Source organism: Astyanax mexicanus, chromosome 6, assembly GCF_023375975.1.
Source record: "Astyanax mexicanus isolate ESR-SI-001 chromosome 6, AstMex3_surface, whole genome shotgun sequence".
NCBI classification, from domain to species: Eukaryota; Metazoa; Chordata; class Actinopteri; order Characiformes; family Acestrorhamphidae; genus Astyanax; species Astyanax mexicanus.
Window position 1 is genome coordinate 6,796,337 of NC_064413.1, and position 23,988 is coordinate 6,820,324.

A 23,988-nucleotide genomic window follows, 5' to 3' on the forward strand; every position below is an offset into this window, starting at 1 on the left:
TATTGTTTAATTTCTTAAGAACGGTATTGGCACAAACAATGATTTTTGCTGCACAAATGCAGTGCTATCGAAGCTTAATGTGACCCCATATGAGGGGTCACATTCACAGTTACATTTTATTTAAGAACTGACACTATTTCTTTTCTTAATAATTTGTGCAAAAACATGTCTTAAGGTTATTTGAAAGGGGGTTAGTGAGTCTATTTCCTTTCAAAAAGGTTAACATTATAAAATGCATCCCCATGATGAAAAATCCTTGCACATTGATTATGCTTTAATTTAATACACATGGCAAGGTATGTATTAAAATGGGTAATGCATTGTGGCTAATCCTTTGTTAAAAACCATTACAATCTGCAGTTTATTATCATGTTTTAATACATAATTTTCATACATTTACTGCAGTCTTCATGTTTAATTTATAGATTTCAGCACTCCTTCTAGAATCCTTTCCAAAAATGGCTACCTTGGATGGGGCTTGGTTGCTCTATAAACCAGCTGGTAAGAAAGTGAATCTACAGTATAAATTATTAGTATGAAAAGGCATTATAAAATCTTATGGAAATATAGGACAATTCACAAGTGATTTCTATGTGCTAATGTACAACACATTGCAGTGCACACAAATAGGAATTAATTATACAGTGTTTCTTTGCAGTGCAGATATCAAGAATGCTGAATCCTAAAAATATAATTACATGTGTTTCAATCAAACAGGGGGCTCAGGGCAGCGGAGGCTAAATGTTGTATCACCTGAGGCAGAGGGCTATTCTGGAGCCCACTTAACAACTGGTTATACTGGAAAGAGCTGCTATTATATAATGCCAATCCAGGAGAGCCTGGATACAAGCCCCTTGCCCTTTTCGGCCAAAGAGTTTTCCAAAATGCCTAAGGCAAAATGCATCAACTGCCAGATCCATGTACCTGTACAGCTGCTGTCACTTCACATTCAAGATTGCCAGAAAACTGTATGTACAATATGCAATAACTTTGTTCCTGTAATTATATAAATAGAGTTTAACAGTTTCAAGTTATTTGTAATTGTGGTGTTGCCTGTTTTTCCCACCCCACCAGGACACTGACTCAGATTGTGAAATTACTGATGATCCTTCTGAGGTAAATAAAGTATTAATGTTAATTAAACTTTCAGTCTGGGAACTCACCTAACTGAAAGGCATAACATTTTCTGTATTTTGTAGATTTGCCCTATATGTGAGGTTCCATACCCTGTTACAGACCTGCCGCTACATGCAAGCTTTTGTGGTGAAAGGTAAGAGCAATCATTGCACTTATTTACGTAAAGACTAATGCTTTTGGAATGCATGACCATACATTGTTTTGCCAAAAGTATTTGTTTACCCATCCAAATCATTGATACAATAACATAGAGAAAGAAGCAACTGGTAATAAAAGAAACTTGCTTTGTCAGTGTAGTGCACAGAGAAACCAACTTTCAGCAGTGTTAATCACTTCATGTAGCTTCAGATTAGTAGATATATTCATGGAATGGATTTCCAAGGCTGAGCAGCTCCATCCAAGCCCTACATCACCAAATGCAATGGGGGCAAGTGGGTACTTTTGGCAATATATTGTACATTTCTGTATTTTTCCAGTTATTTACTCTCAGCCTAATAATTCGATTTTGTTGTTTGTGTGTGATTTTGTTCATACGCATGTACCGTTGGGAAAACCTTTTTTACTGTTTTCCATTTAGCAGTCATCTTCATTTTAGGGACACTCTACCCAGCACATCCTCTGCAGCTTCAGCAGTTCAGTCAACGCTATCAACTGCTTACCCATTAGTACCTGCGATTAAAGGTAATAAACACCCTGGGAGATGTTGGGGGCTGTCTGTTGGAAGGAAATGTGTGCGTTTGTTAGGGGTAGACATGTTGATCATGTAGTGAATACTTTTGTTCATTTATGGACATAATTGCCTCACATTGGGTTAGAGTTGCACGGTGTACCGAAGGTTCGATTCTTTTTCGATACTACGTCATCACAAACGATTCGGTTCTTTAGCGTTCGATGCTTTCGATACTGTATATAGCCCAGTCACTAGCTTCAAATGAGTCAAATTAGTAGGCGCGATTTGATTCAGTTCATAAGAAAACTGATTCACACCGCAGCAGTCGGTGTGGCAGGATTCAGATAAACTTAGTGTTCTGAACAAATGAATCGATTCACGCGCAAGCCAGCAGAGCAGCAGCGAGTGTAGAATGGCGACGGCTAAAATAACAGATGTCTCTCGTCCGCGACTTGTGGACAAAACGGGCGCGAGGAGTGAAGTGTGGGAAAATAGTCTGAGATGTAGGCATCTGTTTTTTATTTCTATTTTTATTTTTAAATAAAATAACGAAAACTGAAAGTGAAACTAAACTACTTTATTTATTAGCGCTGTTTTCACTCCCGCAGTTGTACAGCGGGGGGTGTTGTGCCGATTCTGTCCACGAAGCGGGAGTCGGATTCAGTAGCGGATTCGGCACAAGCGCGGCTGCACCTCGCGGTCCGCGGTGTTAGTTGTAAGCGCTCGCGCAAGCCGCAAAATACGACAGAGTTTACTAGCGACTGCTAGTAAATCATGTTAACACGGAGAGGAGTGTGCAGGAGTTTTGTTTTGGACCCGTGGTTTTCTCTATTTCTCCATTATCCCATTGGCTGTGAAACATGAACTCAAGATGTTCACGTTTTCGCGTTTCCATCGCAAATCTGTGGTCAGGCACGTAGCCTGCTTGATCGTTACACTGAACATGGGCTTATTAAAAACGGTAAACTGTTGATTAATAAAACGGAGCAGTGAGTGTTAAAATGAACACAACATTGTAATGTTCTTCTGTCTCTTTATTTTCCTTATTCAGAACTTAACTTCTGCCCGCCCGTCAGGTTCACATAGTCAGGCTACCATTACCTCTGGTTTTAGTTTTAGTTTTTAGGAAGTGTTTAGATAATTATGTTATAGTTAAGGTTATAATAACGAAACTTGTTTTTTGTTCAAAGGTTTCATTTTAGAATAAAAACGTTTGCACCGATTGTTCAGTGTTCAATCCAGTTCAGTCAAAAATAAACATTTTATGTTCAGATATTTTTATTGTTTTTTTTCTTCCAAGTATCGTTTTGGTATCGAGAATCGTGATACTACAGTTGGTATCGGTATCGAAGTAAAAATTTTGGTATCGTGACAACCCTACATTGGGTACTTTTATATTTTTTTGCTATAAACGAAAATCCAGTTTTCATTGTGAGCATTTCCCATGTTTTCTGCATTCTGCATTCAGTAGTGCCTTTTTCTTTTATTGAGAATGGAAATCAGTGCAAGATCCACAAGAGGCTGTACAGCTCTTCCTGGAGCAACTTAAACAAGAGGGGGCAAGTCAACCATCACTCCTTCTGTCCCTGGATGCAACAGATGATGACGAACAAAGGGATTGTTCTCTCATCAAATTTTACAAAAGTGACTATGAAAAAAGCCAATGGAAAGCTCCTTTCCGCTGCAGCATTAAAGGTATGAAATGTAATGAAAAAATATATTATGCACACAAAAATGGTTTAAACAAGTGTAAATAGTAACTGAATCATGGAATGTATCACCAGTTTTGCATGGTATGATGTGACTTTATAGAATGAATGAATCAATAGGTCAATAAATACATTTTACCTGCTAACCTATTATTCTCTACAAACTAGAGTAATAGTTTTCTTAAAATAATGATCTGTTTCAATATGTATATTTTGTGATAATAGGGGATGCTGCAATTGGAGCAGGTGTGACAAGACATGTGCTATCTTCAGCCATTGCCAGGTTAAAGCATGGTTTTAAACTAAACCTTGGTATGTGTGCTATTTAATACTTCTCAATTTCAAAATACCAATCACTGAAATTAAACAAATGATAGCTGAGCTCATGCTGATAACATGTATACAAGCATGTAAATGTATTGTAGCCAATTTTCTAATAAACATGAATATAATGCAAAATAATTGTTAGATTCCCTTTGACCAAATATTAAATTAGATTTTGATCTAGGCAATGCAGCGGAGACTCTGTTGTTTGAGGGAGAACCTGACCACCTGGTTCCTGCTGCATCTACAGTGCTTCTGGAGAGTGATCTTTTCCGTATGGCAGGTAGAATCCTTGGTCACTCTGTGATCAATGGTGGTCCTACACTGTCTGGGTTGAGTCGGGCAGTGGTCAGTGCCTTAACAAATTGCCAAAAGGAAATGACAAAATCAAAACTCTGCCTAGAAGACTGCCCCGATACAGAGCAAAGGGACACTATTGGTCTTGTGAGTACAACTTATATCTCATATTGAATCAGTCAATTAAAAAATGTGCTACATTGGGATATCCCTCAGATATGATTATTTGACAATGAAATGTTCATGTTTAAAGCTGCTAAAAGAAGAGTGGACTGAGGAAGAATTGTCAAGAATAAACAATCTCTGCTTGGATTGGTACTGCACAGTGCCTACAAAAGACACAAACAAGCTTCTGATATTCCAGCAGCTCCTCTCCCATGCTGTATGTATATTGCTTAATATTTACTGTTCATTTGTCATGACATGATTGCCTTTATTTCCCCAAAAGTCTATACATGACAATTTTAACATGAATTGCTGGGCAATAGCAGCCGTAAATGTGATAGAAATAGCAAGAAAAATGTATGGATGATCTCCCTCACAAGCTAACTACTATTAAGTTATTAGCCCTTAACTACAAAGTTTTTGTAATATTTCATTGTACGTTTGTGACTGTACTGTTACCACAACAGGTTCTTGGCAGAGTAACTGCACAGATTAAGCAGCTCCAAAAAGGGATAAAAGACACAGGCATTTGGCCATTAATCGAACACAGACCTGAAGTCGTACCGCTGCTGTTTCCTACAGAAACAGAAGTTCAGTTAACACCACAGGTACGTTCATCTCTTTCCTACAGAAGAGTTTACTTGTAAGAGGCATAGGCCTTTTTTTAGACAAGTATATGTGAATCTTTTCAATTTATCTTTCCCTGTGCAATACTGAAGCAAGTCCTGCAGTCCATTATATGGCCCCGTGCAAGATCCAATCACGATGATAGTGATGACGACATGCCTGAAGAGACAATTGCTCTTCTCTCTGCATTTTTCAGAAGATATGTTGAAGAGGGTACTCAGTCTGTGTTATGTTTTTTGTGGAAAAATTGCTCTATTTAATCAACCAATTATTTGCTAACAGTTTATTACTACCTTCTTTGATTTAGCTTCCTCTGACAGATTAAAGATGCTACTAAAGTTCTGGGTCGGCTGGGAGGTGCCACCTCAGCGCCTAAAGCTGGAATTTGTTCAATCCAGAGGACCAAGACACCTTCCAACTGCTGCGACATGTTCAGAACGTCTGCGGTTGCCAAATCACTACAAGAAATTTGAGGAGCTCAAGGCTGATCTTATGGTCTGTCTCGTGTCTGTGGATACTGGCTTTGGCCTTGTCTAAACAGGTAAATATAATTTAAGGTACCATTTACTGTGAACTGTTTTTTTTTTTTTTTGTCTCTGGGCAGTTGTACATTCTTTTAAACTCTTTCTCCTAGAACCATGTTGCAGAGGAGCCCAGTTCGCCAGAGGCGCCCAGTTCGCCAGAGGAGCCCAGTTCGCCAGAGGAGCCCAGTTCGCCAGAGGAGCCCAGTTCGCCAGAGGAGCCCAGTTCGCCAGAGGAGCCCAGTTCGCCAGAGGAGCCCAGTTCGCCAGAGGAGCCCAGTTCGCCAGAGGAGCCCAGTTCGCCAGAGGAGCCCAGTTCGCCAGAGGAGCCCAGTTCTTTTTTTTTTCCCGTAGTACAACATCACCAATGTTTGATCAATCCAAAGCTGTCTTTATTTTTTTAATTCAGTAAATAGTACAAATATATTAATACACACTACATAATTTGAAAAATCCAAAGCTCTTAAAATTAAAGCGCTGCCACTATGAGCGGGAGATCGCAGGTTCGAACCCCCGCTCATGCAGCTTTGCCATCAAGCTGCTAGTGCTCAGAGGGAGCAAAATTGGCCCTACTCACCCTGTGCCAAAATGTATTCACGACATGTTAAATACAAGTCCCTTGCCGGCAGGTCTGGGTCACTCTGTTCAATGAGGCTCTGAACCACCTGTATTTGTCCTTCATTTAAATGCGACTCAATTTGAGGAACCACAATCTCTCCATCAATCTCGCCATCGTGGTTTGTGGCAATGTCCCAGTCAATGTCAGGCTCCTCTAGATCCTAGCACAGAAAACAGAACAGAGTACTAAGTATTGTAATAAAGCCAATTTTTCATTGGACTACTCTGAACATATACACTACATTTGTGACTAAATTATCATATAGTATAACATTTGAGTGATAATCTTTAATAAATGCCAAATGTAAAACATTCAAAATGGTTGAATCTTGTTTTTTTTTCATGAATGGGTGAGTAAAGCTGTTATAGTTTTCAAAAGACATTTTCTCTTATGACATTCCTATGTACCTGGAACACAACTATGATTTATGCTACAGGCATCTGCTTCAAGTCTAATGCAACATAAATTATTAACTGCATTTGTGCGTGTGTGAAGTATATCCAATTTTCCAAGTACGAATAAACTTAACATACATTTGGCCACATGCTATTATCAGTACTTAAATTATGAAAGTTAAAACAGGACCAATACCTCAACATTTTCTGGCTGATCAATACTGGTTTCCCTGATACCACAGTACCACAACTGCTCAGGGGTCATGTTGTTTTCTGTCCGAATTGGGTGATTGTTCCAACCATCAACGAAACTCTCAAGGTCTTTCCTTAGTTTTGGTAGGAACACCGCATGGACAGCAAAAAGGTCTTCTGTTGAGTACACATGAGGTAGTGGTTAAGCTTTCACAATAACGTTTGCAGACACACTGTTTAATTCAAGCAAATCAAGTCATTGCATATATCTTAACCATGACAGGTAGTCAAAAGTATTTTTGCATCAATTGCCAGACGAAATGTGGCCATGATCAAAATATCAAATACTATTGGTTTAAAAAAAACAAAAACACTTCACTTTAAATGAGCACTTTGTTTTTCTAGAATATCAGACTGTAGTCGGTTTCTCTGTATACTTTTTCATCCTTTCTTCAGGATAAAGAAGTAGGCCAAAAAAAATACAATTACTAAAATATTGAAATTGTGCTATAGGCACAGGTGGAGCAAAAAAAAAATGGAGTGGAGCTGGTTTGTATATCTTAAACAATCATTTACTGACAAATTAAAGTGTACAGACTTCCCAACCTGAGGAGCAAACATCAAGAAGCTGATCCCTCTCCAGACTCTGAAGCATGTTTTGGTACTTCGAGGTCACGCAGGTTTTGACATCACGCCACAAGCGTTCAATTCTATGAATAAGTTAATCATTATTAAGTCACATCTAATAAGCACAGTTAACTATAACAGTTATGTCAAAGTTTCTCAACTTAATGCATAGATGTCAGTGTTTGAAGCAAGACAAAAGGTGAGAAAAGCAAGTCATTTTCCACAAAATAGGCCTAGTAACCTACAACAAACCTTTGATTATGAACGCTTTTGCCAGACATAAAGCTTCCCCTGTCGGTTCCACGAACGTTAAACATAAATCTTGCGATTTCAACGTTTTCAACACCTTGGTCAGCTCTGACCCTGTAAGGTGCACACACACACACACACACACACACGCACACACACACACACACACACACACACACACACACACAAAAAAAGTATATTAATACATTAAAATCCAGATTCTATAACCAGTAAGAGTGTGAAACTACAATGTACTAATAATTATTTTTCTCCTATGTACTTCTAAAATATAGTACTAGTACTTCTAAATATAAAATGTCCAAGGAATCTGTATTTGAACCTTAAAAGTCAGGATAATTACATTATTAATTTATTGTACATGACCTCTATTTTTTGATGACCGAAATATTTCTTTATGTTGCAAGGTGAATTCATTAACATTCATGAGCTGGCATGCTGACTGTTTAAAAACATAGGTTTTATTTTATCAGAATAGTTAAAAATATTCATATTCCAATAGTAAATTATGAACATTCATAATAATAATTAAACGCTCACTGCTCTATAAACTGGTTGTATTAATCAATAAACAACTGGCAATAAGTTATTTTAAAATTAAAATATTATTGTTGCTCTCAAAAGAGTAGTCAGTGACAATCTTCATGAATTTGTAGTAATCATGTCTATTCAAAATGCAAAAATTTTACCTTGATGGTATGCCATGCTTTTCTGTTGCCTCTTTGAAGGCTGCGAACGCAGTTGATGCCAGATTGTTGGTAGCAACACGCAGACACATCACCTGCAATGTAAAATTAAGAAATGTGGCCCTTTTAAAAGAAGTAAAAGAAGATACTGTAATTTGTATATGTATAGGTACAGTAGTCTGTAAATTTTTTAAGAAGTGATAGACAAAACAGCATGAAATTACTCACTTTTCTGGAATACCCATCCACTGCGCCAAACAGTACAATGTTGTACCTAGTGAGTAGTACATTTAAGTCCAATAAATAAATGCAGTCACTAACAGTACAAGTACAATGACTTAGGCTTATAATTTTGTTAGTTAAATACACCAACCTGATTAGTTTGTGGTTTGTGTCCACATGCCAAAGTGAAAGAGGACCTCTCACAGAATAAGTCCTGCGTACAACACAGCCTAATCCAGCAAGTCTTGAGATGATTCCCAGAGAATCCACACGGTGCAGTGATACAGCCACTCTCCTCCACTGAACATGGACTCCCAGTGATCGCAGCCTCCCCTTAACCATCCGGTAGCCAGCCATCGGCATTTCATTTTTTACATCCTGTACCACCCTGTCCAGTTCCTCATCACTCATACTGCTGTACCGTCTAGCCGACAGGCCAAACTGCTGCATGCGTCTAAACACTGTACGTATTGAGACTCCCATCATCTTTGCAATGCAGGGCACAGGCAAGTCAGTTTCTAGGAACTCTTCCAAGGTCTCTCTCTCAATGTCTAACTTGGGACGCCCCATCTGCCCAGGTAGTGTCTCAACATATCTATTTCTGCCACTGATGCATTCAATGTGTTCGGTCACAAGCCTAAAAAGGTCCTGTAGAGCATGCAAAATCTCTGTGGGCATATCAATGTGTCTGGACAGTGCATTACACAAATACAACTCCTGCCTACATGTAAATTCCATGTAATCTAAATCGACAGGTTCTCTTGTGAGCCCAAGTTCTAATTTGGAGAGAAGCCTTGAGAGCAGGTGTCTTCTCAGAGTGTCCTGTAAAGACAGAGAAAAACTATTTAAGGAAAACGCTATGTAAATGTTAAAAAATATTCATAACATTTATTTAGGGGCTACCAGTTTTTTTTACTTTAAAAGTTAACTACTGTTAATCTAGATTAACTATATCAAATGTTATAAATACTAATGTGGTAAATATATATTTTTCTTAAACGTGTTAGTTGTTGGTAATATAACATAGTACATAGAAAATGTAGTTTTATTGTTGGCCAACACGATTATTCGATTTTACAAAAATAGAGCTTGAATGGACTATTATGAAAAAAATCTATATACATTCTTTATTGTAATTTAAACTATCCATCAATCATTAGCGTGTCAAATACCACCTCAGCATAACGGTACAACAAAAAACATATCACAATGCAGTTAATACTCTGTAAACGTTACCCTAGCTAAGCTACCGTTGTGTATCAATTTTGAAAGTTATTTAGATAGCTACACAAGGTAATATAAAATAATAAATGCTAATAAATCACGTACACAATAGCCAGCTCTTACCTCGCAAGTTAGGTAACGCTAACACGCCTAACTAACTAGCTTTTCCACTGCAGCCAAACGGTTCTAAGCACAGAGGGAAAATATTTGGGTGCATTTTCCACGGTTCAGTACGGAATGCTTACAAACCAGGCTGACACCATTATTTCCCAGCACGTTTGTCTATCCGTACCTGGGGTCACATTTGACCGAATCGAAGCACTGTAAACGCGGCTCAGCGTCGTGGAACGACCCGCTGTCCGGGATTGTTTACGACCCGGTCGCCGGCACTGTTACCGCTGCGTCACCGCGGTCGGAAGACCCGGCGCCTGCATTGCTAACGGGGATAGCACTAGTTATATAACGTTAGCAAGCTAACTAACCCATATCTTTCAAATAATCAGCTTCAAGACAAAAAAAAGTACTAAGACGGTCAGCAGAAATGTGTAACCCCGGATTATTACTATTATTATTTAGATAAACCCAAAGGCTTTTAGCACAGCTAGCAAACTCACCTGCTGTCGCTCCTCCTCGCCCTCCATCGTTGCTCTCTGAAGGAGACTGCTGGTAGTAGGCGGTCCGTCACAAACTGTGGAGATATCGGCCAATAGCGTTCGCTGAGGGAGGCGACCCTGACTCCCCCCCCAAACTGCCAAAAACACCCCTTTCAAAACTCGAGCGCAAAAAACTCAGTCGAGCAGAAATTGCTGCTGCAGGTAATTCACACAGCGCGCGAGGAAAAAAAGCCCCCGAGAGGAGAAAAATTAAGCTCGAGAGCAACTTTTTCTTCAGCGCGCACACCATTCCCTTTTTTTTGCTCATGAGTTTCCCATTTGCGCTTGCGAGAAGGAAATTTATACACGCTAAACGTTAAAACAAGCAGGTTATTTTTTTTCACCTGGTATTTTTGCGCCCCCTACTTGTATTTTTGCTCCCTCGACTTTTGACATTAATGTGACGCCATAGATAACCTGAGTAAATACGAAAGCAGTTTTTAATCATGATTTTATTTCTTAAGGGACAAAAACAAGCAATCTGGCCCTGTCTGACAACATGAACAAGGTTCATACAGTCATGAAAAACCTGGAAAATTGCAATATAATTTAAAAATACCAAATTCCAGGCCTGGATAAGTTTTGTAAAAATAAAAATACCCAAAAAGTTTTGGAAAAATCGTGGTCTAAAATTTGAAATTTGGTCTAAAAATCTTTGTGTTTCAGTTTATCGATGGAGAAAATCTATTTTAAGCTAACAAAAACGTCAACTCGGAGTTAATTCAGTAATTTAGCCTAAGCAATGAAGCTCTCAGGATCTGGCAAACCTTTTATTATTAAATATTGTGTTTCAACATTTTATCTGATTCATTTTAGACCTACAATAATTAAACTGAAACAATATTTTTTGTCAATTTTGTGTTTTATTGTCCATGTCTGCACTGATGTTTTAAAAATCTCATAAAAGTATGGTCATAAAAATTAGCTTTGAAGGCATGGAAAAGTCATGAAAAAGTCATGGAAATGTATTAGTTAGAACATGTATGAACCCTGCATGAAGCAGGATAAAACATCTCAAAAAGCAACACATTGTGCCCTGAAGAAATCTCAGTGACATCAAAATCACAAATGAAGAAAACATAGAACAGTGGTTAATATTCTAGGAGTGACCAGCCTACCGATATTACTCCAAAAGGGCATGGACAACTCATCCAGGAGGTGACAAAAAAGAGCCCAGAACAACATTTAAAGAACTGCAGGTCCACTTGGCTCAGTTGAGGTCAGTGTTAATGACTCAGGGATAAGAAACAGACTGGGTGAAAATGGTCTCCATGTGAGAATTCCAAAATAAAAACCACTGCTGACCAAAAAGAACATAAAGGCCAGTTTCACATTCCCAGGACAGGAAAATATCCTGTGGACTGACGAGACAAAAGTGGAACTGGCCTGGACAACTTGCTGTAATAGATGGAACCATGAATTCCGCTCTCTAGCAGAAAGTTCTGAGGACGAATATCTGACCATTCATTCATGACTTTAAGTTCAGGCATACTTGGGTTCTGCAGCAGGACAATGACCTAAAGCACACAAACAAATGTGTAAAAAAATTGGAGTGGCCAGGTCTAATTGAGATCATTAAAATGCTGTGGGTGATCTTAAATAGGATATTTATGCTGGAAAACCCTCCAATGTAGCTGAATTAAAACAATTCTGCAAAGAAGAGGGGAATAAAATTCCTCCACAAAGATGTTAAAGACTCATCAGTTATCGGTAAACGACCAAGGGTGACAGAACCAAGTTATTAGATTTAGGGGAAAACACTTTTTTTAACACAGGGCCAGGTTGGTTTGGAAAATTTGAAAAATGTAAGTATGGTTTAAAAAATAATAATAAAAAAAATTCCCTTTAAAACCTAACCCTGCTACTATGATCAGGAGATCGCCGATTCGAATCCTGTTCATGCAGCTTGCCATCAGCTACCAGAGCCCTGAGAGAGCACAATTGGTCTTGCTCTCTCTGGGTGGGTAGATGGCGCTCTTTCCCCTCATCACTCCAAAAGGTGATGTGGATCAGCACAAGGCTGCGTCTGTGAGCTGATGTATCAGAACCGAGTTGCTGCGCTTTCCTCCGAGCGCTCTGTGATGCTGCATCAGCAGCAGTTCGAAAAAAGGTCGGAGTCTGACTTCACATATATCAGAGGAGGCATGTGCTAATCTTCACCCTCCTGGTGTTGGGGCATCACCAGTGATAGGGGTAGTCTTAATGAGTGGGTTGGGTAATTGGTCGTGTAAATTGGGGAGAAAATGCTATCCTTAACCCTTCAGTCTTCATAGGCAAGAATAACACAAATACAATTATTTCAGCGCTTGGTAATATCTGTGACAATACAAGTGTTTTAAGTGTTTAAGTAAGAAGAAATGGCAACCTCCACACACTGTGAGAGGACAGTATATAAACGTCACTCACTCCTGCGGGCCTCTTCCTCCTGCTTCAGGTTGATGAGCAGGTATCTGGGGCTCTCAGAGCAGAAGATCAGCATCACGCTCTGTAGTACAGCGGGAAGCGCGGTCAGACCCAGCAGCAGCGGCCACAGATACTCAGAGCCCAGCAAGACCTCCAAACCTAAAATCTACACAGCAAAACAGTAAAATTACAGCTTCGATTTATTAAAATCTTTCAGGGATTTATACTGTAGAGCAGGGGTGTCCAAACTACGGCCCGCGAGCCATTTGCGGCCCGTTTCCTTTTTTGGAGCGGCCCGCAAGGTATTTTAGAAATAGAATGAAAGTTGGTCCGCTGTTAAGCAGATTTTTATAATGTGAGATTCAAAGTTTGAACGCTAGGAGTCAGAAACGGGCCAAAGAGTCTAAAATCGGAGAGGGTGCGCATTCCTAGAGCAGAAAAACGGGCCAAAGAGTCTAAAAGCGGAGAGAGTGCGCATTTCTAGTGCAGAAAAACGGGCCAAAGAATATAAAAGTGGAGAGGGTGCGCATTTCAAGCGCAGAAAACGGGGCAAAGAGTCTAAAAGCGGAGAGAGTGCGCATTTCTAGCGCAGAAAAACGGGGCAAAAGAGTCTAAAAGCGGAGAGGGTGCACATTTCTAGCGCAGAAAGAGTGTAAAAGCGGAGAGAGTGCGCATTTCAAGCGCAGAAAATTGGGGCAAAGAGTCGAAAAACGGAGAGAGTGCACATTTTTAGCGCAGAAAAACGGGCCAAAGAGTCTAAAAGCGGAGAGAGTGCGCATTTCAAGCGCAGAAAATCGGGGCAAAGAGTCTAAAAGCGGAGAGAGTGCGCATTTCTAGCACAGAAAAACGGGGCGAAGAGTCTAAAAGTTGTCGTAATTAAGGAGTTTAATTTGAAAAATCTTAGTTTACACAACACTGTCAAAGATAAAGATAGTAAGTCAAGTAAAATGGTGTGTAAATGAAATAATCAGGAAAAAGTATTATTTAAAGTGGTATATTTCATTATTTGTTTTATTACAGATTGTGGCCCGTGACTTTAAATATATTTCTCCTTCAGGCCCCCAACAAAAAAGTTTGGACACCCCTGCTGTAGAGGAACCACTTAATCCAGTTTACAAACCAATAAAACAGTCCCTAAAATAGGGCTGTACTTAACTTAATACTTAATACTTGCTTGTAATTAAAATCAAATAAAGTTGCACTAGATTTATACTCAGTATACTAGTCATATGTTAGTTTTGCCACTATTTAATACAATTTAAGTATATTTGCATAAGCTATCCAATGGAACATTAAAAACACAACAGAAAACATATTAAAAACATAATGTGATCGAAGTAGAGACAACATTCACACAACATTCATTTTAAGGAGTGTACATAGACTGGTAAAAAAAGCAAGATATCTCATTATAAGCATTAGCTGTTAAAGTTCTTTTACCTACAATAAACTAACTAAAGTAAACGTTTTAAGTGTAGTTCTGGACAGTTTATTAGTATGAAAATGAAAAAAATCAGTTTTGCTATCAAATGTGACTAAATAACAGTTTTTACAACAGTTCCAGAAGTTTTTATCAAAAAAAGCACAGTTTTATAAAATAATTCTAAGTATATATTTTTGTTAGGCACATCACCAGAACAAAAATAGCATTATAATATCAAAGTATATTTAAAAACTGCTTAATTAGGTAAAATGTAGGTATAAGGAGAAAAAGATCACGTAAAGATGTACGTAAAGCCGTGAGCTCACCTGAGCTATGAGGATGCCGATGACGATGGCCAGCTGGTGGAGAGTGCCGAAGGCTCCCCGCTGGGCCGTGGGGGCCAGTTCCCCCACATACATGGGGGTCAGACCGGTGTAGAGTCCGCAGAACAGACCGATGACCAGCCGACCCAAGATCACCATCTCATACGAGCGGCAAGCGCTGGCTAATCCCATCAGAGCTCCACCAATCAGAGCCAGGGTATTACTCAGCAGCATGGACTTAGTTCTGTGGGTGGGAAACAAGAGAGAAAGAGAGACTTTTATACTTTTAATATTAATTTTCTGCCAATAGAATAGGACTGTCTGGAGCAGATAAACAAACATGAACCTGAAACGTGAAACATGAATTGGCAGGTGCATTCTTTGTTTGTTTTTTAAGAGACATTTTGCTCAGCCCTGCCTTCAGAAACTGACCTCCCGAACTTGTTGACCAGTGCTCCTACAAAGACGGAGCTGACCATGCCTCCAGCGCTGAACACGGCCACAGCGAAGCTCCACAGGTTAGAAACAGTGCAGTCATCCATGGCCTGGCCGTAGCGCTCCAGAGACGCATTCTTAAAAAAGGCCTGTATTTTCTGAACATCATCGTCAGAGAGAGAGAGAAAGAGGAACTTAGTCACGCTCAGTCAGAGTCTACAACATACTAACATAGACTGCTTAATGTTATCAGACAGGAAAACTCATGAGAAACGATAATGGTTACAGGAAACCAGTACTGTGTACTGTGGTGAGAGAGAACTTTAGAGTTTTAGAGAAATACACTGTTATTCCTTTAGAAATTATTTGAAAAGAAATTGGTGATAAATCTGGCAAAAAAAAAATTACAGACCACTTCAAAATAATCTATAGACATATGTTTAAGTATAATGAACATTGCATTGTAGTTTTATTCTAAAAACTACTGACAACATTTCTCCCAAATTCTAAATAAAAAATAGAAATAGTCAAATTAGAAATTTTAAACCTCAAATAATGCAAAATAAAAAGGTTCATATTTATTTAAAAACAACAACAATACTCAAGTTTTATCTAAGGAAGAGTTCATTATCAATAATTGATAGAACAACCCAGATTTTTAATCACAGCTTTCATGTGTCTCGTCATGCTCTCCAGCAGTCTTTCACACTGCTTTTGAGTGACCTTGTGCTTTATACTCCTGACTCAAAAATTCAAGCAGTTCAGCTTTGTTTGATGGCTTGTGACCATCCAACTTACATCTTACATGATTACAGGTTTTTCAAAAGGGTTCAGGTCTGGAATTGACCGTCAACTTTTTAAAATGTCAGTCAGCAACCGCAGGATGATATCAAGTGACCTATAAAAAGAATGGCAAATGGCAGCTGTGGTGAAATGCATGGAAAGAACAGTTTAAAAAATCTCTAGCAGGACTCAAGCTAGAAAAAGGACATTTTTCAATGAGAAGCCAAGTCAGGCTGAAGTTTCTAAAGGTTATAAGAATTGGACTATTGGTGTACTTGCAGCAAAAAACTCTTCCTCTTTATTGCATTCCATAGGTTTTCAATGGGGTTCAGGACTGGAGATTGTGCTGGCCATGACACTGTCGTGATCTGGTGGTCCATCATCCGTGCCTTAATTGATCAAACTGTGTGGAATTGAGCAAAAAAAAGTCCCCAGAGTTGGGGAAACATTGCCAGAGCAGAATGAAGTTTTCTTCCAGGATAACCTTGTATGCAGTTTAAATCATGCGTCAATTGCAAAGACCAAACTGCCCAATTTCAGCCAAATTTGCTGCAAGTACACCAATAGTCCAATTCTTATAACCTTTAGAAACTTCAGCCTGACTTGGCTTCTCATTGAAAAAGGTCCTTTTTCTAGCTTGAGTCCTGCTAGAGATTTTTTAAACTGTTCTTTCCATGCATTTCACCACAGCTGCCATTTGCCATTCTTTTTATAGGTCACTTGATATCATCCTGCGGTTGCTGACTGACATTTTAAAAAGTTGACGGTCAATTCCAGACCTGAACCCTTTTGAAAAACCTGTAATCATGTAAGATGTAAGTTGGATGGTCACAAGCCATCACACAAAGTTGAACTGCTTGATTTTTTGTGCCAGAAGTGAAGTAATAATCACCCAAAAGCAGTGTGAAAGACTTGTGGAGAGCATGCCGAGATGCATGAAAGCTGTGATTCGAACACCAAATATTGATTTTTAAACTCTTAAAACATTAACATTGTTGTTTTTTTTATTTCCTTTCTTAATTTTATACTTTAAGTACTTTTGGAACTAGCACTTTTACACTTTTAATTGAGTAAAACCTTAAGTTGAAATTTCAGCTTCTACAAAAGTATTTTAAACACCACCTAAATAATAATAGCTACTCTGTGGTGGTTTATCCTGTAGGATCCTGATCATTGAAGAACATGATGAAAGGAGGACACCCTACTGTGATCTCTTCCCCCACATGGAGAAATCCAGCTCAGACCACAGTTACAAAAGTTTTTAAAGTTTAATATGGGCATGTTGGTGACTACAGAATATTTACCTTATACGGTGCGTTAATGACTCCAATGTTGTAGCCAAACTGCAGGGAGCCAATGGCGGCCGTGCAGACGCAGAACAGCAAATGACACGTCATCCTGTTCCTCTGCAGAAGAGATAAGATGACACACATCAGCGTTAAAAACCACAGATCAAAGCCCAGACTGATGACACATACAATTGACTAACAGTGGATAAAATGACCAAAAATAATACACAATACATTTATTATTTCATTTGATACAATGTAATTCTGAAAAATATATGAATGAAAATGTTAGAAAAGCCCTAACTTTAGATATTTTTAAATCAAAGATTAAAATACTCGTTTTTCTGGAATAGCACTTTCGTGTTTTTTTTTTCGTGTAGTATCTGATTGTCTGCAGGCGAAAATGATTGACACATGCTCTGCCCTTTAGCCACGCCCACTGAGGGCTCCGGTCTGCAGCATTATATAGATGGAATTAATGGCTGATCTGTGCTGGTTAGATTATTAGTAGGTTCTTAGGTTTTGGTAACAGATGGATGACGCTGTGCTGGTTAGATTAGGAGGTTCTGAGTGATGTTAAAAATGTGTTTAAATTATATTACCATTAAAAATAAAATAAAATATTAAATAAATTATCAAAAAATATCAATATCTCTACAACTGACCCATACACATCCTAAACAGCCACTATCAACACTAAAGCTTCCCTGCCCTCAAACACACACACACACACACACACACACACACAAACACACACAGGCAACATTCTTCTTCTTTCTTCTTAACACAGTCTCCACAGCCAAGGTTTCAGTTACAAAACCCTGGAAATTCACATTACACATCCATTTCAGTGAGCATAAGTTTCATAATAAAGAATACAGTACTCTATATCTAAAAATATATTCTGCATTATAGATTATACTAAAGGCATTCAAACTATGAAAAAAATACACGTAATTATTTAGCAATCAAACCAGAATATGTTTTATATTTTAAATAATTAAAAGTGGCACTTCTTGTTTAAATTACAGTTTTGCACATCTTGTCTGGATTTTCTAAGTCAGTTTTATCAGGTAGAGTCCCCTGGAATTCAGGCTTTCAATTAACAGCTGTGCTGAACTTATCAAGAGTTCATTACTTGAATTTCTTGCCTCTTAATGTGTTTGAGAGCATCAGTTGTAAAGTAGTGAAGAGGTAGAGTTGATGTACAGTGTATAGCTCTATTTGAGTAATGTTTAATCCATATTATAAGAAGCAAGAACTACTCAACTAAGTAAAGAATGAAACATTGCAAGAACTTTCAAGAAAGTTCAGTCGCAAAAACCACCAAAAATACAATGATGAAACTGTCTCTCATCAGGACCCCTCATTAAAGGAAGACCAACAGTTCCCTCTGTTGTACATAGTCTGGGTGACTTTAGTGTAAACATTAAATGAGAAGGTGTGTCTAAACGTTTGACTGACTCTGCTTCTTTCCTGATTTTGTCAATTTACACTATGAGCGAGGGCAGGCTGAGGTAATGCTCCTGCTCAAGTCATGACATGCAGTTCCATACTGGAGGAACATTCCAGACTTCTTCTCCAGCTGATCACTCTCAACTTCTTCTTAATATACCCCAAGCTTGCCTTATTCAGGAGATACAGACAGCTGAAGTGGATATCACACTTAAAGGAGAAATCTGGTGTGAAATGGACTTGTGTAGTGAAACATGATAATGAGTACAAACCTTTGTCGAACAGACCACCTCCGTTCACCCTTAGCATTCCGAAGTACAGTGCTTTTAGCTGATGCTCCCAACTAGGGCTGCCACAAACGATTATTTTTATAGTCGACTAATCACCGATTATTTTTTATGATTAGTCGACTAATCGGATCATACGTTAATTGAATATAAAACACAGTTTATCACAATAGAATGCAGCTGCTATTATACAACCAACATTAGATTTCAGCTATATGCTAACTAAAAATAAAAACAATTAAAATCATAGTTCATATGCAGCTTGTTGTAACAGACAATTATTTTACTGTTTAGCATAAAGTGTAAACAACTGTGTAAAATAAGGATAAGGCACTGGCATTTATGAAACATCTCAACCGTGAGGTTGTTTGAACTATTATGAAAAAAAAGTATATTAATAAAAAATGCCTCTCTGTCCAGATATTGTGTACATTACCGTACACAGGGCAGCGGTCTGCACAGATCTGATTGGCAGAGGAGAGCGTTTGGTGATTTTACACCACATATGACTGATCTGTGAGTTTACTAATCTAAAGATAGATTGCGTGATTACAATAAAATAATGTGCACATGTAGACAAACCTACTTCTCCAGCATTATTAACAATAATATTAACAATAGCAAAGTTCTTTTCACTGTGGTTGACAGACTAACTAACTCACCTATATATATGACCCCTGAGCTAGTTTCAACTGAGAGATGTAATGAGTTTGCTAAATTTTTTAATACTAAAATCCACAATATCAGACAAGCCATCAGTACATCTCTATCCACCAAGTAGCCCATGTGCTCTCCAAAACCATGCAAAAGCATCATAGTCAGCATGTGCCAGTTTAGCACTATTAATGAAGAAGTTTTAATTGATACAGTGAGTCACCTCAGATCATCCACCTGCAGTCTTGATACATTACCAACCAAGTTTTTAAAGAATGTTTTTTACTCAATATCAGCAGACATTCTTCAAATTGTAAATACCTCACTCATGTCAGGTGTTTTCCCAAATGCATTAAAAACTGCCGTTGTGAAGCCTCTCTTAAAAAAGAAAAATTTAGATACAAACTTATTGAACAATTACAGACCAATCTCTAATCTACCATTCATTGGAAAAATAATTGAAAAAATTGTCTTCAAGCAAGTTATGCACTTCCTGTCCATAAATAACTGTCTAGACCAATTTCAGTCAGGTTTCCGGCCCAATCATAGTACTGAGACTGCACTTATTAAGGTTATCAATGACATTCGCTTAAACACAGACTCAGGAAAAATGTCTATTCTACTACTGCTTGATCTCAGTGCTGCTTTTGACACCATTGACCACAACATTCTCATAGATAGACTTGAGAACCGGGTTGGAATTTCTGGAACTGTCCTAAAATGGTTCAGTTCATACCTTCAAGGAAGGAAATACTTCGTGGAAATGGAAAATAATGTTTCTGAGACTGTGCCAGTGACCTGTGGTGTACCCCAGGGTTCAATTCTTGGGCCACTCTTATTTAATTTATATATGATTCCTCTGGGTGAAATCATGCATGACTATGGGATATCTTACCACAGCTATGCAGATGACACTCAGATCTACATGGCCCTCTGCCCAAACAATTTCGGTCCCATTGACTCACTGTGTAAATGCCTTGAGCAGATAAATAAATGGATGGGACAGAACTTTCTGCAGTTAAATAAAGATAAAACAGAGATTATTTTATTTGGGAATAGTAATGAGAGGCACAGACTAGCTGCCTATCTGGATTCAAAAAGCCTGAAATCTAAAGAACTAGTGCGTAATCTTGGTGTACAAATGGACTCTGATCTCACTTTTAACAGTCACGTCAAAGCCGTCACCAAATCAGCATTTTATCACCTCAAGAACATCAATAAGATCAAAGATTTTCTGTCTAAATCAGACCTGGAGAAACTCATCCACGCCTTTATTTCTAGTAGGATTGATTACTGTAATGGACTCCTAACTGGACTCCCAAAAAAGACCATCAAACAGCTTCAGCTGATTCAGAATTCAGCAGCCAGAGTTTTGACTAGGAGTGAAAGAAGGGAGCACATCACCCCCATCCTTAAATCCCTACACTGGATACCAGTATGTTACAGAATAGACTTTAAGGTTCTGTTACTGGTCTATAAATGTGTTAATGGTGCAGGACCAGCATATTTATCTGATGTGCTCCAGCAGTATGAGCCGAGCAGAACTCTCAGATCATCAGGAACTGGTCAGTTAGAGCTGCCTAAAGTAAAAACTAAACATGGAGAGGCAGCGTTTAGCTACTACGCTGCTCTTAAATGGAACCAGTTAACAGAGAGCATTAGAAGAGCTCCAACACTAAACATGTTTAAATCCAGACTGAAAACCTACATGTTTGATCAGGCCTTTAGCTCAGCTTAAAACACTGCAGCTCCGCCCACTTTTATTCTGTAACGGCACTTTTATATTATGTTTTATTCATGCTTTATTCTTATTAATTCCTTGTTGTTCTTTTACATGTTTTTAATTTAATTCTCTTTGTTTTAATCATGTTTTAATCAATCATGCTTTATTCTTATTTTAGTTTTTATTTCCATTTTTACTGTTAATCTTTTACATGTTTTTTTTATTTTTATTTTTTTATTTGATTTCTCTGTGTATTTTCTAATTTGTAAAGCACTTTGAATGACCGCTGTGTATGAAAGGTGCTATATAAATAAACTTGCCTTGCCTTGCCTTGCCTTACTGCACCGAAAAGCACTGAAAACAGAAGCCACTGTCAGAATGAAATCCTTCTCTGTAGTTTATCGCTTTGGGACGGCATTTGTGACAACGTCTGGGTCCGGATCCGGATCGCGGTCCGCCTATTAGTGACCTCTGTTTTAAAGCTATCAAGATGAGTAAGTTAAGTACTAAGTTAACGCTCTGTTTACGCTAATTTTAGCAGCTAAATAGCAATTTAGCTTCTTCGTCATTTAATCAGCCACAACATGCCTCCTTTTCAGGTGCTCGTGCATCGCGGTTGTGCTGCCGAGGAAGGCAAGTTCTTCATTGCAGATATTGCATTGCACGCGTTTCACTTTTATTTTCTTGGTGATCCCACACTTTTGAGTTCTGTAGCGGGGTATCCATGAAACCAGAGCCTGTCTGTATAATGTCCTGAGATGTCGTCCACTACCTACCCCGGTTTCCACTACTGCGCATGTGCGTCCAGGACAGAAAGGCAGTCGCAGCAGTTTGGAGAGAAAAACAAAGAAAAAAAAAAAACGACTAATCGACTATTAAATTAGTCGTCGACTTATTTTAATAGTCGACATAATCGTGACTAGTCGACTAATCGTGGCAGCCCTACTCCCAACAGGCTTACAGTGCTAGAGATATGGGTATAGAGTTACCCATGCAAAAAATCCCTATTTTTACACCATTAACAAACTCATATTAGCTCCACACTTCATTGGTAGAGTTCTGAGGGCCCTGGCATTTAAATCAAGGCAATGAGAATGAGAACTTGCGCAGTGCTAGCTGGGGTTAGCAGCAGGCTACAGCCTGATAATACTCACCTCTGACTGGTGAAAGAGCTAACACTGAGTCTGGTTAGCGGCTAATGCTAATACTGCTCAAGTTTTGATTCTTAATGCTGGAAAAACTTTAATGAAACTCCTGAATAGTGCTGTACTTTACTGGAGTAACTTAAGTACTGTTTCTTACAACCTGACTGATACAATTCTCGATTTTGGGGAAAATTAAAGGATTTATAATGCAAAAAATACATTATACATATATAATATTGGATTTTTTTCCCTTGGTGGAGTATTACAAAACTGTTTTTAAGCAAATTAACAACTCACAGTGAGAGCCAGTACAAAGTACAGCTTCCAAACATGGTGCAGCTAGAAATATATATATATTTTTTTTCTCCCTACATTGTAAATTAATTGTACTAAAGTCATCCATGTAAAAGTGTAAAAATGTTAAATTAATAAACTTATTGAACTTATCCCGTGCAACAGAGGTAACTTTTGGTTAATCTCTTTTCTTTTCCTGATGCAGAACTGATGAGAGCCAGTTTCATCATAAAGTTTTTGATGGTTGCAACAGCACTAAATTCAGATACGTTCTTAAAAAGGTTTCAGATTGAGTGACCTTCATTTCTTAAAGTAAGTTTTTTTTTTACTAGTTGAGTAGTTCTGTGTTTAGGTTTGTAAAATGATAAAATAGCATTACCTTGCTGGCATCTTCCATCTTCTGCATGGTTGCTTTTCAGGTTGATTTCTCTCAGTTTCTCCTGTTGCTCGAGCTCCACTGCTGAAAGCTCCAGTATATCTTTCTGACAGAGAAGTAGGTGGTTTAAGAGCAGGCAGTGATGAAATGTGGCAGACGCTGTTGCACGAACGCTCTCTGTGATAAAAAGAGAGCGCTGGTTAACTCATTTCCTGGCGGATGTTGTGTAGTCGACGAGCTGCATCATCTCTGCAGCCAGATTCATTTTAAACGTACGTAAATAAGGAGGAGACGCAACAACGTGTCTTCCACGTGTGAAGCGATGTGAAGCAAAGCACGTAGGCCTTCATTAGCTTTACCTGCTTTAACATGTTTAGATTAAATCTTTAAATATTTACTGTACCTTCAGCTTTTACAGTTACTATTAGTGCAAAACCAACTTAATTTATTATCATTATTATTAAATTGTAAATTTACAACTGTTTCATCAGCACTATTAGAGTTACATTTTTAAAACACTTTTTTTAAACACGTTTTTAACTGTTAATTTTACAATACATGTGTTAAAAATGTTGATTTAACTTTGTAATATTAACTGTGTACTTTTACTTCGGCTTCACTATTACTATTATTATTATTATTGTGTTATATTAATAAGTAACAATATAAAGTTTGGACACACCTTTTCATTGTTTTAAATGTTTTAAAATGTTTATCCTAAATTGTAAATAAATAATCAAATCATTCAGACTATGAAGAAACACATAAGGAATCATGTAGTAACTTAAAAGTGTTAAACAAACCAAAATCATCGAAGCATTTTTTGGGCTCTTATTTGGGTTTTGTTAACCTGTGGTTTCTGAGGCTGGTAACTCTGATAAACTTATCCTGTGCAACAGAGGGAACTCTTGTTCTTCCTTTCCTGGGGCAGTCCTGATGAGAGCCAGTTTCATCATCATAACGCTTTTGATGGTCTCTGTAAGGATGCTTTCAAAGTTATTAAAATGTTTTAAATTGACTGACCTTCATTTCTTTACATAGTTGAGTAGTTATTTCTTCTCAT

The 23,988-nt window shown here is 38.2% G+C and overlaps 3 protein-coding genes across 5 annotated transcripts in view; 1 reads left to right on the forward strand and 2 right to left on the reverse strand.

Annotated features, from left to right (window-relative positions):
* The window catches only part of slc2a3b (solute carrier family 2 member 3b), a 39,969-nt gene extending 16,514 nt beyond the window's left edge, over positions 1-23,455 (reverse strand). Inside the window, exons 1-5 of the mRNA XM_022673989.2 lie at positions 22,929-23,455; positions 17,007-17,108; positions 14,917-15,077; positions 14,488-14,728; positions 12,742-12,904 (exon numbers count right to left, since the gene is read on the reverse strand). Of these exons, the coding sequence (XP_022529710.2) occupies positions 12,742-12,904; positions 14,488-14,728; positions 14,917-15,077; positions 17,007-17,108; positions 22,929-22,955 (694 nt within the window). The 5' untranslated portion in view covers positions 22,956-23,455. The remainder of the gene's footprint in view (positions 1-12,741; positions 12,905-14,487; positions 14,729-14,916; positions 15,078-17,006; positions 17,109-22,928) is intronic.
* LOC111188860 (uncharacterized) lies at positions 529-6,387 on the forward strand. Of its 3 annotated transcripts, none has more exons than XM_049480745.1 (12): positions 529-968; positions 1,075-1,116; positions 1,200-1,270; positions 1,718-1,818; positions 3,299-3,502; positions 3,742-3,828; positions 4,013-4,284; positions 4,391-4,519; positions 4,770-4,910; positions 5,022-5,142; positions 5,237-5,470; positions 5,564-6,387. In XM_049480745.1, exons 1-11 carry the CDS (start codon positions 699-701, stop codon positions 5,464-5,466), a joined length of 1,668 nt encoding a protein of 555 aa, XP_049336702.1. In that variant the 5' UTR covers positions 529-698; the 3' UTR covers positions 5,467-5,470; positions 5,564-6,387. The 3 variants fall into 3 exon arrangements, with proteins under 3 accessions (XP_049336702.1, XP_049336701.1, XP_049336703.1); XM_049480744.1 differs by having other exon boundaries at positions 530-968; positions 1,715-1,818; XM_049480746.1 differs by having other exon boundaries at positions 537-968; positions 1,715-1,818; positions 4,025-4,284.
* LOC111188859 (uncharacterized) lies at positions 6,020-10,645 on the reverse strand. Its single transcript, XM_049480747.1, has 8 exons — positions 10,297-10,645; positions 8,610-9,280; positions 8,465-8,510; positions 8,240-8,331; positions 7,536-7,646; positions 7,263-7,366; positions 6,661-6,833; positions 6,020-6,229 (listed from the first exon to the last, which is right to left on the reverse strand). Exons 1-8 carry the CDS (start codon positions 10,321-10,323, stop codon positions 6,020-6,022), a joined length of 1,434 nt encoding a protein of 477 aa, XP_049336704.1. The 5' UTR covers positions 10,324-10,645.
* Positions 23,456-23,988: the final 533 nt, after the last annotated feature.